General features: G+C 35.8%; 1 protein-coding gene across 2 annotated transcripts in view; it reads left to right on the top strand.

Annotated features, from left to right (window-relative positions):
- Positions 1–14,260, top strand: part of Slc9c1 (solute carrier family 9 member C1) — a 104,065-nt gene that overhangs the window by 40,854 nt on the left and 48,951 nt on the right. For both annotated transcript variants that reach the window (XM_063239675.1, XM_063239674.1), the window contains 4 exons: positions 31–205; positions 3,885–3,966; positions 9,318–9,484; positions 11,090–11,215. In XM_063239675.1, coding sequence (XP_063095745.1) covers positions 31–205; positions 3,885–3,966; positions 9,318–9,484; positions 11,090–11,215 — 550 coding nt within the window. The remainder of the gene's footprint in view (positions 1–30; positions 206–3,884; positions 3,967–9,317; positions 9,485–11,089; positions 11,216–14,260) is intronic.

Below are 14,260 nucleotides of genomic sequence, written 5' to 3'. Positions count from 1 at the left end.
TTACATTTGAGATATTGTTTTGTTTTTTAGACTTCTGCTGTTTCTATTATTGACCCCAATTTTGTCTCGGTTTGGCCTTGGGTTCAGCTGGCGCTGGGCATTCATAATGATCTGGAGTGAAATGAAAGGAGTACCTAACATAAACATGGCCCTTCTGCTGGCTTATGCTGACCATACTTTCGGAAGTGAGAGGGAAAAATCGCAAGTAAAGAAATACCGAATGTTGTACGAAAGTATTGCTGTGCTGTTCAAAATATGGGTTTACAGTGACATAATTCAATCTCGAGTAGGCTGTAGGGATATTTAGCTATTACGGAAAGACTGATGAGAAGAGGAGGAACAATTTGTGATTTTCCTTTTCATTCCAGCTTAGAAATTTTGTGATTCCTTCTTGTACCTAAAAATGAGTCTATCATGTTGATTTAAGGAATTCAAACAATACCTGACCCAAAGTATGTACTCCATATGTTCACTTTTGTTTACTCCTAATATCCACTTTAAAAGGCAGAAATGTACTTATGGCTACCTCTTTTTACTTTCTGTAACATAAGCCATATTTAATAATGTGAGGAAATAATTTTAACTGTCAAGGAAGGTTATGTGTAAGACAGTACCCCTGAACTCTACTTAACTGAACATACTGGAGTCACACTACCTCTACTGCATTTCAAGTCAAGATAATCACACAACTCTGCTGGAAATGTCCTACAGAGGCACACATCTGCCATTTCCTGTGTGTGTGTGTGTGTGTGTGTGTGTGTGTGTGTGTGTATCTGTGTTACATAAATTTCAAGTATTAAAGAAGAGTAGCCTTTCAGCCAACACTGCCATCTTCCCGTAATTTGCCAAAATGATGAACACAAAGGGAAAGAGGAAGAGAACACAGTATCTCTTCTCTAGGCCTTTTAGAAAACATAGCTTTGCTCCTTTGGCCACATACATGTGAATCTACAAAAAGGGTGATATTGTAGACATCAAGGGAATGGGTCCTATGCAAAAACAAATGCCATACAAATGTTACCGTGGCAAACAGGAAGAACTTACAGTATTACCCAGCATGCTATTGGCATTGTTGTAAACAAGCAAGTTAAGGGCAAGATATTGCCAAGAAGGTTAATGTGTGTATTGAGCATATTAAGCACTCAAAGAGTCGCGATAGCTTCCTGAGACGTGTCAAGGAAAATGATCAGAAAAAAGAAGACAGCCAAAGAGCACCTGGGTTCAACTGAATTGCCAGCCTTCCCTGCCCAGAGAAGCACACTTTGTGAGCACCAAGGGGAAGGAGCCTGAGTTGTTGGATCTTACTCCCTGTGAGCTCATGGCATAAGCTGGGGATGGAGCTCTGCCATTCAGTACCTAATTGGCGGCTAAGTGTTCTGGGTCCTACTTAAGAACAGAATATCATCCTGTGTTGTAAGAATGGCTTTCTTAATTGAACAGGTGTGGTGCCTTTACCTCAGAAGCAAATATTTGGAAAGATGTTCAGTCTACCTGGCTATTGTGTCGGGTCTTTACTCTCCAGTGTTTTTCTTGCTGAAAGATACTGCTGAGGTATTTTGTAGGTGTATACCCAAATGGCCAAATATTTATGAAATATTTATATTGGCTCAAAGATCCTATAAATCATCATGGGGAAAAGATGTGTCAAAAATGGAAGTCATTTCAGTTAAATTTTTAAAAAAAGGAAGAGTAGTGAGATAACTGTTATGTGTCTAATTAAATGATAGTTCAAATAGTATAAGACTAAGAAATTTAAGTACTTTAAAAACCAATATTTTAAATATTAGATGAATCTCTCTCTTTTGTATCTTGAGAGTAAAGTTATGACCTTTCCATTGAGCTATACTCCCCAGCCTCTTTTAATTTTTTTTTTAACTTTGCTAAGTCACTAAGTTCTCTAAGTTGGGCTCAAACCTGCCTCAGACCTTTTAGTCTCCCAGAATGCTGGATTACAGGCCTGCACCACCATAACCCTCTCTTTCTCTTCTTTTTAATCCATTTCCACTTGCCCTGGTAATAAAAGTGAATGTGATCAATATAATACGAATGGTATATATAGATATGAGTTTGGAAATTTTTGGTTTAGCTGCTGTTTTCTGAGTAACCATCAGAAAGTTACTTAATGTTTTCCAGCTGAACTCTACAGCTAGCTTATTAATACTTACAGAAAGCCATTATGGTTAAAAATACTAATTTCGAGGATACTACTGTATGGACAAGAGGAAGAGAATAAGGGAAGGGAGAGAACCTGAGGGAAGGTAGAGACAATGGATATAACCAACACATGCTCTCTGCATGCATGAAAATAAGAATGCTAATTTTGAAGATTTACTGTTTTTTAATACTTGGCCCTACTACTCACAAGTTATGTCACTTTGTGTAAATTATTCTGTCTCAGTTTCCCATCTGTATAAGTGGATAGTATTTTTATTTGTTGCACAGCATTATAGTGAGGATATATAATAATATATGCTTACTGCATAAATGTTAGTACTTACTGCTATTAAAATATGAAATTAATTTAGTGACTACTACTGATAAAATATGATATTAAAAATCCCTAAAAACTATTTAGCCAATATAATTAAATGGATCTATGAAGGATAATACCTTGTGATCAAAAGGTTTTATTCAAATATTTAATCTTAGTTAATATTCAAAAGATAATCACCATATTTCAGAATAGTACTGTCATAGAGGAGAAAAGCCCTTGTGACTATTTGCACAGATTCAGATAAAGAATTTAACAAAATTTAATACCCATTCATTAATAAAAACAGAAAAAAGAAAAACTTCCTGTGAAACAGAATTTTTTTTAAACTACCTAATAAAGGGCATTTATCTAAATAGAATCCCACTATCCTAAAACTTATGTGACATATAATGATAAAGTATCGTAAAATTTCCTAGTAAGTCTACGTTCTATATGTCTAGCAAACATTGTACCCAATGGTCACCCAGGGCAATGGGCAGTGCTGGGGAAGGTACCAGGGTTAGTATGTGCTGTGTGACTACACTAGTACTAATAGGCGATTCAACAAGAACGTGAGGTGCATATGCAGAACACAAAACTAAATTGTACTTCTTTAAACAAACAACAATCAGAAACAAGAAATAACAGAGCTATAGTTGTAGTTCAGTAGCATAGCACATTTAGTTTGTGTGAGGCCATGGGTTCAATTCCTGGCCCCAAGAGGAGGGGGAGTATGAGGATTGGGGTGAAATAAATAAAATAACAGAAATAAAAATGATGAAACATGAATGCATCGCTTATCTATGACTATGCAGCAAATGATCTCCATATTTAGCTCCTCTGAACAAGAAGCATTGCTACAGCCTCTTTGAATCAGAAACTTAAGTGCAGGTTAGCTGGGTGCTTCTGATTTAGTTTCTGTCACAAGCACTATTTAGGTATGAATTAGGGGCACACCCATCAAAAGATCAACTGGCTGGAAAATGTATTTCCAAATTCACATTTATGATTGCGACAAGAGTCAATCATTTGAGGCAGTGGACCAAGGGCCTCAGTTTCTCACTGACTCTGACTAAAATTCTCCCTCAGTTCCTGTCACTTGGGTCTCTCCATAAGTCAATAAACATTATGGTAGCTGGCTTCTCTCAGAATGAGCAGTCTTAGAGGCTAAAAAGAGCAAGTTATCAAGATGGAAGCCACATCCTGGTTCTAGTTTAGTTCTGAAACACGGATGAACTGCATTCAGGAAGAATTTCCAGAGTACTGTCATCAATCCTGACATCTTCTCATGCCATAAGCTGCTATTGACACAATACAATGTAGCCTAATTTACATTGTTAAATATAATTACCGATGCATAATAAATTATCCAATATGCTTACTTCAATATACTTTTATTTTTCAATTCTAGATACTGTTTCATGGAGTGGCAGTGTGCTTAATTAACTTGATTGTCAACAACTTAGTTTTGCCAATAGTAGTTACTAAACTAGGTAAGTCATATTAATTACTAATCTCAGTGAAGAGAAAAACATTCTATACATGTCAGTGGTTTTAATTAGACAGAAAATTTAATCTGAAAGGCATATTACCATCTCAAGCCAATAAGCTTATTTTATTTTAAAGAAGGAAAAAAAAAACCCAGAAAAATCAAGATGCAAAAAAACCAAAACAACAACCAACAACAGTTATATACGATTTCAAAACAAGACGATAGGAATTTAACAATGGTTTTTATATTGCATATTATTATCTTTAAAATAGTTCATCAAGTTATCAGATACAGGAATAAAATAAAACAATAGACTCAACTTGTGGTTCACTCTCTCTCACCCATATCTGATGGATTCTAATACCACAGGTATTGAAAAGAAACAACTCACCCATGGAGGGATATTTTGGATTCATTTTTCTTTTTTCTGTTTGTTTTTGGAGGGGTTTTTTTTAAGTAGTGTTTCTTTTTCCTCTCTTTATATATTTCCTTTTTTTTAATTTTTAAATTTTTATTTTTTTGGTACCAGGGACTGAACTCACAACCTCACGCTTGCCAAGCAAGCATGTATGCCACTGAGCTAAATCCCTAGCCTCTTTGTATGTTTCTTTTCTTTTTTCTTGTTTTTTTTTCTGTTACCTTTACCTAATTCTGTGAACTTTCTTTTACTTTTTAATTGGATTTTTATTTCTTTTTGTCTCCTCACCTCCCTTTATCTTTTTCAAAGTTACTTTTTTCATTTTCCCTTCCTTCACCTCCTTCATCTTTATTATAAATTACTATTAAGCTTTATTAATTTTTAGTTAGTTAGATGACAGTATGCCATCTGGATTCTGTTGTTAATATTGGTACAGTTGCTGCTTTTAGTTAGTAATTACTATATGTCTGTATTTGGTTTGTCTTTGTGTTTACATTATTCTTACAGATCTCTTTTCTATTTTGAGGATGGTATTGATTCTTATATTATGTCAATAAACAGTTGGCCTTTGACTATTTTTTACTGGTTATTGTTAGTGGTAGCATAGTTTTTGCTTTTAATTGATATTACTGTGTAGAATATCTGATTTGTCTTTGTGTCATCAGCATTACTGTGATTTGATTTATTCTTGCTGAGTAGTGCTGAAGATCAACACCAGAAGAAACTGATCTCCAACTCATCGAGCAAAAGCAACAGAAACATGAGCAAGCAAAGCAGCAGCATGCTCCCCAAAGCCTCTAACCCCCCAAGGCTGACCTCATAAACACTGACGTGAAGGAAGATATAGACAATAAACTCATAACCCAAGTGATCAAACTACTTGAAGAGATTAAAGAAGAAATATATAAGCAAATGTATAAGATGTTTAACAGGTTTGAAGAGGATTTAATGAAACAGATAAAGGATTTTTCAAATAAATTTTGAATGAACTTAAAAGCATGAACAACAATTGAGTTAAACAAGATAATTCAAGATACAAATGATCACTTTGTGAAGAACTAAAAAGTATAAAAAGAAAGCAAGCAGATATACCTAATATGAAAAATTCAATGGAAACTAGGGGTAGAAGACTTAATCAATGTGAGGACAGAATGTTAGAAATAAAAGAAAAAGTATATGTAGTAGAGTGTAAACTCCGTGATACATTAAAAATGACAAGATGCTCTGAAGCTAGAACCAATTAAAATAAAAAAACTTCAGAATTATAGAATAGAGGAAGAAATAAAATAGAATATAATTTAAAATGTCTAAAATTACTTACTGAAATCATAACAGAGAAATTTCCAAATCTATGAGAAAAATTTAATTTTCAAATACAAGAGGAATATAGAACTCTAAATTGCCATGATCAGAAAATAACCTCTCTATGACACATCATAATAAAAATTCCAGAAATTCAACAAGAGAATATTAAAAGATATTGGAGAAAAACAGCAAGTAACTTATAAAAGCAAGCCTATCAGACTTTTTAGGACTAACCTTCAAGGTCAGGAGAGCATAGAGTAGTTTTTCAAGCACTAAAAGAAAATAATTGTCATCTCAGAATTTTATATACTGCAAATTTGGCCTTTGAAAATTGATGGAGAAATAAAGTCTTTCCACAGTGAAGAAAATTTCATGAAGCACATGACCATTAAAATAGAATTACAGAAAATATTTGAGAGCAGCCAAGATAGAGACAGGGAGGCAACCAGCATCAAAGAGTCCAAAAGAAAATATAGATCTTTCTGGCAGAAAAAAATAAAAGGAAAAAGTAAAAGAATCAGTACTGAAAAATAATGCAATGCTAGGATTCAATAAATATCTCACAATCATAATTCTCAAAGTTTGTGATCCCTAATCAAAATATACAAACTATCGGATTAGATTGAAAAACAAAATGCAATCATATATTACATACAGGAGGCACACCTTATCCAAAAAGAAGTTCACAGATTGATTGGTGAAAAGATGAAAAAATTATATTCCATTTAACCAGATCCTAAAAACAAGCAGACATCACTATTTAATTTTCATGTACAAGAGATTTCAAGCCACAGTCAAAAGAGAGAAAGACAGCCACTACATTACTGATAAATGGAATAATTCAGCAGGAAGAGATGATTATAAGTATCTATGCACAAAATGTTGACAAATCCATCTTCGTAAAATAAAAACCACTGGACTTAAAAAGACACCAACACAATCATAGTGGAGAACTTCAGTGGCACAATCTTATGATTAGATTAACCAGACAAAAATATTTAACAAATTTCAGAGTTAAACTACACTATTGAACAAGTGAACTTAACAGATTCCTATAGAGTGTTTCATCCAACAATAACAGTAGCATACAGAAATATTTCCAAAAAAGACTATATAATAAGCCATAAAACATAAATAAATACAAAAGCATTTCAATAATCCTCTGAATGTTATCAGAGCACAGCAGAGAGAATCTAGGTATCAGTAGCAAAAGAAGCCACAGAAATGGCACACATTTGGAGATAAAATAATACATTATTAAATAATCAGTGAAACAGAAGAAATCATGGATAAAAGTTTAAAATACCTAGAACAAATGATCATAGAAGGACAACATACCAAAACCTATGAAGCACAGTGATAGCAATTCTAAGAGGGAAGTTTATAGCTGTGAAGGAACTTGTAAAAACAATAGGGTGATCCCAAATAAATAACCTAGTGACTCATCTCAAGGTTCTAGAAAAACAAGAGCAATCTAAATCTGAAATCTAAAGAAGGATAGAAATTAATAAAGATCAGAATGAAAAGATGAAACAGCCATAAAAAAATACAAACGATCAATGAGTCAAACAGAGTTGATTCTTTTAGAGAATAGAAAAGCATTCTGGAAGTAGGGGAAGAGGAAGTAAAACAGGCACCTGCCTGGAAAGTGCGAGGTCCTAAGTTTGATTCCTAGTACAAAAATAAAAAAAGTGGTCAAGATGCTACATATGTGCGAACCAATTCCCTAAGCATTGTGAACATATACTAATAAAAAAGACATAGGAGATTCTAAGCAATACTTCTTAAAGCATTAAGAGAATACTACAAAATAAAGAGAATACTGCAAATAATTCTGCCTCCAATATGTTTAATTAGCCAATGTGATTATGAAAGATAAGTCCAAAGGTCTACAGTTGGAATGCCCAAGAACTACTGGCAGTGTGTCAGTGCTGTAAGTTCTTGTCCAAATGTAAAGACTGAAGACTAATATCCCAGGTCAAATATCAAGGCACAGAGCAAATTCTCTATGGCTTTGTCTTTTGTTACAGTCAGGCTTCCAACAGATTAGATGAGGCCCATTTACACTGAAGAGAGCACGGTGCTTTCACCCAAAGCTGTAGAATAGCATTTATAGAATATTCTTGCTTCTAGGAAGAGTCCCTCAGAAACTTCCAGATTACTGTTTAACAAAATATCTAGGTGCCCTGTCTTCCACTCAAGCTGACACACAAATTTAACTCTTGCATCTCTGTTCCTGTTTCCTTATTTATCAAACTGGGGGAAAGGACTCATCTCAAAATTTAGCCAAGAGCTAAAAAATTTACTACAAGCAGTGTTGAAGGACATTTTCCCAGCATATAGCAAGCACCCAAAACATTAGCTATAACTATATTACTGTATTTTAGCTTTTGTTTTTATTACTGTATTTTATTACTGTATTTTAGCTTTTGTAAGTAGTATAAAAGTAGAAATTTTTTAACATGTTAGTATTTCTATTATTAAGCAGTTTATATGTTGAATCTTTAATGTTTGTTACAGTTTAGGTTGAGATTGACGAGTCTTCACATGCTATAGGTGGGGTTTGGGGAAAGGGATTGAATTGTGGGGACAATATAGCTCACTTGCTAATGTCAGATAGGGTCTCATCAGAAAAGGCAAGTCACTGAATATATAACCTGGAAAGGTGTATCTACCTCAGCCCCTCCCTCGGCCCCAGTCTCTGCTTGCTGGCCATTGTAATGTGAGCAGCTTTCTCCTGCATATGCCTCCCTTTTTTTAGTTTTAAAGAGAATAACCCCCCCCCAAAATAAAATAAAGCCAATCAAAACAAAGCAGTGAAGGTGGTACAGAACTTCAAAACAGGATAATAGGAAATCACCAATGGCCACCATTGTGTATCTTGCTGTCTTCACAATAGTTGTCCATAACCACCACACATAGCAAAATCAAACAAAACAAAACAGAATAAAACCATTCAAAACATAACACTGAATAAAACAAAACAATACATTGGAACAAAACAAAGCAGTGTGAACAATGGTGCACATTGTTATCTCAAAATAGTTGCTTGTGTTATCAGACACAGGAATAAAAACACTAAAATGGAACAAAACATTGGATTTCAAAAACAAGACCAGAGGAAATCCCCCATAGTTGCCCCACATTGCACACTGCCATCCTCAGAGTAGATGCCCAGACCACCAGCCCAGGCCTGCCAAGTCAACAATACAAGCATCAAGCTCTTCAGCTGCTGTCATCTCACCCTGAGTCCTCTGAGTCAGCAGAGGTGGCGGGAGGAGGGCGGGGCGGCACCTGTGAGAATGCTTTTCTAGTTTTTCTACCTGAATACTGCCTGGCTCGTGGGAAAGTGTGGTTTCTCTTCTGGCTCTGCCTCTCCCCTCTTATCATGCTTTCTACCTTGGAGCCAGCTGACTGTGGACTGAAATCTTTAAAAACTGTGAGACAAAATAAACCTCTCATCTTTCACACGTGGAATCAGGCATTATATCCAAATGGCAAGAAAGGGACGAAAACAATATTTTAAAAATTCTTGGTGACATTAAGCAAGCAAAAGAAAATGATCTAAAATCCATATCGAAAAATGACGGTGTCTCTTTGGTTTATAATATGTGCTCTTTGTATCAAAGGTCTTCGTGATGCTGCATCAACAAAATATAAATCAAATCTTCATACATTTCAACGCTTTCAAGAGCTAATCAAATCTACAGCCTCCACACTCAAATTTGACAAAGATCTTGCCAATTCTGATTGGAACATGGTTGAGAAGGCAATTGTACTTCAAAATCCATTTGCAGTAAGCATGTAACATCTCTCTGTTCTTTCAAAGTAGATAGGATTGGCTTTTAATATAAATCATTATCATAAATATTAACAATTTTTAAATTTTGTAATTGACTTAGATGTATTGAAACTTCTTATTTGTTATTATAGTAAGGAAGAATGCTTAAGAAATTGACCATTCTGGGGAAAAAAGAAATCATGACCCCCTTGAGTATACAGAAAACATATGTTATAAATTCAAAAGAGGAGCAATGCATTCAAACTGCTTTAGAATGTACCATGTAAAGACAGTGAACCTTAGAAAATTTCAATATTTTGAACAGATTGGAAGTGAGCATTCCTTCAATATTTTTTAGTCAGATTCATGTGCTTAAGATTACTCAGAATATTAACCAGGCATGATTTCCACAATGGAAAGTAGTAGACATTGTTTTGGGATCTTCTCACAGCTGCTACTGCTTTTCCATGTCCTATGTCTTGTCCAGTTTTTACTGTGATATTTTTCTGCATCACATATTATTTCAAGTCAACTTGTAGAAGTACAGAGGAGAGATAATATCCATAAAAATGATCTCCCCAAATCCATTTTATAGCCACTAACCAAGGCTTGAAACGCCACATAGGGACTCAGAACCAAACCCTGCTTTTACAGCAACACAGCCAGGATTTCTGGATCGACTACTGAACCAATCCAAGGATTTTACTATTAGCTACCCATATCTGATTATAGACTTTTGCTGACCTGCCTGCATGAGAATCATCTGGAAAGCATAATAAAAATGTTGAGTTTCCAGCTCCTACCCTAGAGATTCTGACACAGGTAGTCTATGCAGGGTTCCAGGAGTAAACATTTTTACTCCACTACCTACACAATTCTAATGTAGTCAGCACTGCAGCCACCATCCTGGTACTTAATCTAATTCACCAAGACAGATGAACAAACAATGGCATTATGCTGTTTATGACAGATTTGGGGAGAGTACTATGGTGGTGTAGGTAGAGCAGGCGCTTAGAAAATCTGGGTTTATATGTTAGCTTTATCACCTTACGTTGTTTGAGATCTATACCAAATCATCTGTTTTCTCTAAGCTTCAGTTTCTCTCAGTAAATTATCTCTATTCTTCTCTCCTTAATGCGTGTTTGGTTTTTATTCAATCGTATGTGATTCATTCAAGCAGTGTTTGTCAACTGTAAGTGCAACAGTTAAAGCTGAATGAGTTTGTAGAAACACAAACAGCTGTCCACCTCTCTAGGTTCTGGTGGGTCGAGGGGGTGTCTATCTCTCCAGTGTGTCTAGGGGTGGTCTGAATAAGGTACATGCCTGATAATTTCCAGCTGATTCTGCTGCTGCTGTTGGTCCACATAGTACTACTGGCTTTAGAGAATAATCACATATGAAATAACTTCTACAAACTTTTAATAATGCAACATAGAAATAAATATATAACTGTTTTCTTTAAAACAGGCAATTATTGTACCTTCTATATAACTGAACAAAAGATGAGAACATTTAAGCAAGTAATAAATTAGCCAGCACCAGAATTCCTTGAGGTTTATGGCAAACAATATGTTGATATTCATGTTTCATTCTTTGTTTTCTAATTTGTATTTTATTTAGTTGAGTCAGGAAGAAACAACAGAACATGAGAAGTTGAAATGTTCGAGCTGTAACACGGAAATAGATGAGACCCTCACCATTGAAGCAATGGAAATGGCCAACAATCTCCTTGTGTCGGCACAAATAGTCAGCTCACTTTTACTCTTTAAAATGCTTTGCTAAGTAGATTTTAAGTGTGCTCACCTGTGTAACTGAATAGACTGTTTACAAAGACTTAGGGAAAGTTATCATTTTAGGAATCAAGGAGGAAAGAGGGAGGGAAAGAAAGAAAAGAAGGAAGAGAGAAATGAGGAAGGGATGGAAGAATGAAGGCAGAGGAAGAAAGGAGAGAGGGAAGGAGGGACAGAGAGAGGGAAAGAAGGAAGGAAGGAAGGAAGAAAGGAAGGAAGGAAGGAAGGAAGGAACGAAGGAAGAAAGGAAGGAAGGAAGGAAGGAAGGAAGGAAGGAAGGAAGGAAGGTAGGAAGGAAGGAAGGAAGGAAGGAAGGTAGGCAGGAAGGAAGGAAGGAAGGAAGGCAGGAAGGAAGGAAGGAAGGAAGGAAGAAAGGAAGGAAGGAAGGCAAGCTTACTCATATTACCTTAAGTAAAAGTGTTTCATTTTCAAGAGTTGAGAATTTCATAGATACCAATGGCAAGAATTACAACTAGGCTTCAGTTCTAGATGTATTAGTCAGTTCTGTGACACCACTGTTTCTGATTTCAACCCGTTTTTCTTGAAAGGATAACACCGAATCCTTTAATAAATGCAGGTAGAAAACATCATGATTTTGTTCAAATCTATGATAACAATTAGGGAAATTCTGTAGTATGGCAGAGTATAGGACAGTGTGGGGAACTGCTAATAGCCTAGTTTTTGTTTCCTAGCCAGCCCAGGCTCTTAACTATTTGCTTCATGACTCATCCTTTCAAAATATTCTTGGTGGGCCTTCCCAGTGCATGGAGAGCTGCCATGCATTTCTCTGCCATCCCAGGCATATAGGGTTGCAAACACTCTACTTGCTCATTCTAACTTGGGAAGTGGAAGATCTTTGAATGTTCGCTCCAGCTGTAGTCCTGGCAGACAAGTTTTCAGGGACCTAAATAACTTCTTTAAGAATCTGAGGCATGAAGCAAAAAAGCAGCATGCCTTCCTTCTTGGTAAGTGGGCAAGAGCAAGCAGTGGGCAAGCCAGGGAGAGAACAAATCAGTGTCCCCCATGAGCCTATCTCACCCCTACCCATCCAGTTTAGTATCTGGATGGTGTCAAGGACAGCTGGAGCTGATTGCAACTAAGGTACATAAAGCAACTAAATGCTTGTGTTGTTGGGCTGATTATGCCAACCTGGGGCCAGAGGTCTGAGCATCTCTTGAAGATGACAGTATGCAATATAGCAAATGTGGGAGATTTCCTTCTATCTTCTTTTTGAAGGCCAATATTGTTTTCACTATTTTGCTTTGTTCTGATTGATTGTTTTGCTCTATTCAATATTCTGTTTTTATAGGTTTTATAATGTTGTTTTTGGTTTGATTTTGCTATACCTGATTGAATAGACAACTATTGTGAAGATAACAAGATGTATACCTATTACTGTTATCCCGGTATCCTGCTCTAAAGTTCTGAATCAGTTTCACTGCATTGTCTTGATTGGCTTTGTTTTGTCTTATTTTGTTGTATTTTACTACCTTCAAAAAAAAAAAAAAAAAAAAAAAAAAAGAATCTGAGGCACTTCATGAAGAATGACGCTTAGGCCCACATACATAGTAGTTGATTCACCCGCACATTTCCAGCTTGACTTACCAAAAAGTTAGGTACTGCCACCTGCAGGGCAATGATTTCTTCTACATAGCTAACACTGGGAAATGCATTCTTTTTTTAAGCTCTTCCATCTCTTCCATCTCATATGCTCTACAACCCATGGATCTGGGAGGTAAAGTGACAATAGCCAGTTATTAAAATTTCCCTTTGCATCCGTCTCTGTGTGGTGTCTAAAGACAAAAAAGGGGGCAGGCTGTCTGAACACAGTAAGCCTGCAGGACTTGTGGTGAGAAGGTGGAATAGGACAGGCAAGCAACCAGACCAGAATTTCAAAATCAAAGAGGAATTAGGAACAGTAAAGAAGGGCTAGTCTGCATTGTCGTGGCATAAGATGGGGTATGTCTTATCAGCTGCTTCTGGTTGATTTAAGATACAACCATTGGTCCCTTTAGTTAGGAAAACAGAATGGGGAAGTTTACAAAAATTAGTATACAACTGAAAGAATGTTGCAGAATAATAGAAAGTAATCATAATTTGCTATGCAATTTCCAGAGTATAAAATTATGCATTTTTCTAATAGAAAATGAAAGCAAAGAAGAATATAAACACATTATAGAAATATCAATCATTAGCACAACTACATAATCTGTGTCTATTCAAATATACTATTCATGCTAACTTCCAAACTACCTTCCGAATCTGTAAAGCAGACTATTTTCAGACCACTTCTCAAAAATGGTCATGTGTGGCCTTCCTCACTGCAAATATTGCTTATTTCAGTAAAATATGCGTTATTCCATTCCCTACATACCTGTCTCTCAGCACTCATCCCATTTCACCTTGGATTTGGCCAGGATCACTACTTGCTCTCCTGTTGATGCTCTTGTCTACTATTCAGATTGATGCAAACATGTATTCTGATCTTTCTCAGTGCTCTCTTAACTTTGCCAAACAACTTTGCTTCTCCTTAAGTAATGTACATGTTAGACACTTTTTAAAATAACTACTCCAACTAGACTTATGACCAAAAGCTTTCCTGTTGCCATCACCACAGTCACTTCCCACCTCACTCCTTTTGCCACATGTACTTTGTATATGTGTATACACACACATACACACACACCCACACACAAACATACACGGACACACACACCATATTTTACCGGTGGTAAAAATTTTTATCTTTGAATACAGTGAAATAGTTTCATATTGCATTGTGTTTACAAGTGTTTTAATGCTACTTAAGGAGAAGAATTCTATTTCATTAAATTCCTGTAATAATGAACAAGTAACTTTTCTATTTTACATCCTCAAATTTCGTTGTTATCCCTTTCTAGTATCCACAAAAACAACAGAATGATTTAGCATCCATAAGTGACCGTGCAAGGAGAATCCGTCCTATAGAACCCATGATTTTGGTTATAGCATATGTTCCACT

Source organism: Cavia porcellus, unplaced genomic scaffold (genome assembly GCF_034190915.1).
Source record: "Cavia porcellus strain 051 isolate PalLab524CR breed Dunkin Hartley unplaced genomic scaffold, mCavPor4.1 scaffold_29, whole genome shotgun sequence".
In the NCBI taxonomy this organism is placed as follows: Eukaryota; Metazoa; Chordata; class Mammalia; order Rodentia; family Caviidae; genus Cavia; species Cavia porcellus.
Note: the sequence above shows the minus strand (reverse complement) of the source record. Positions and strands in the feature narration are given on the sequence as shown.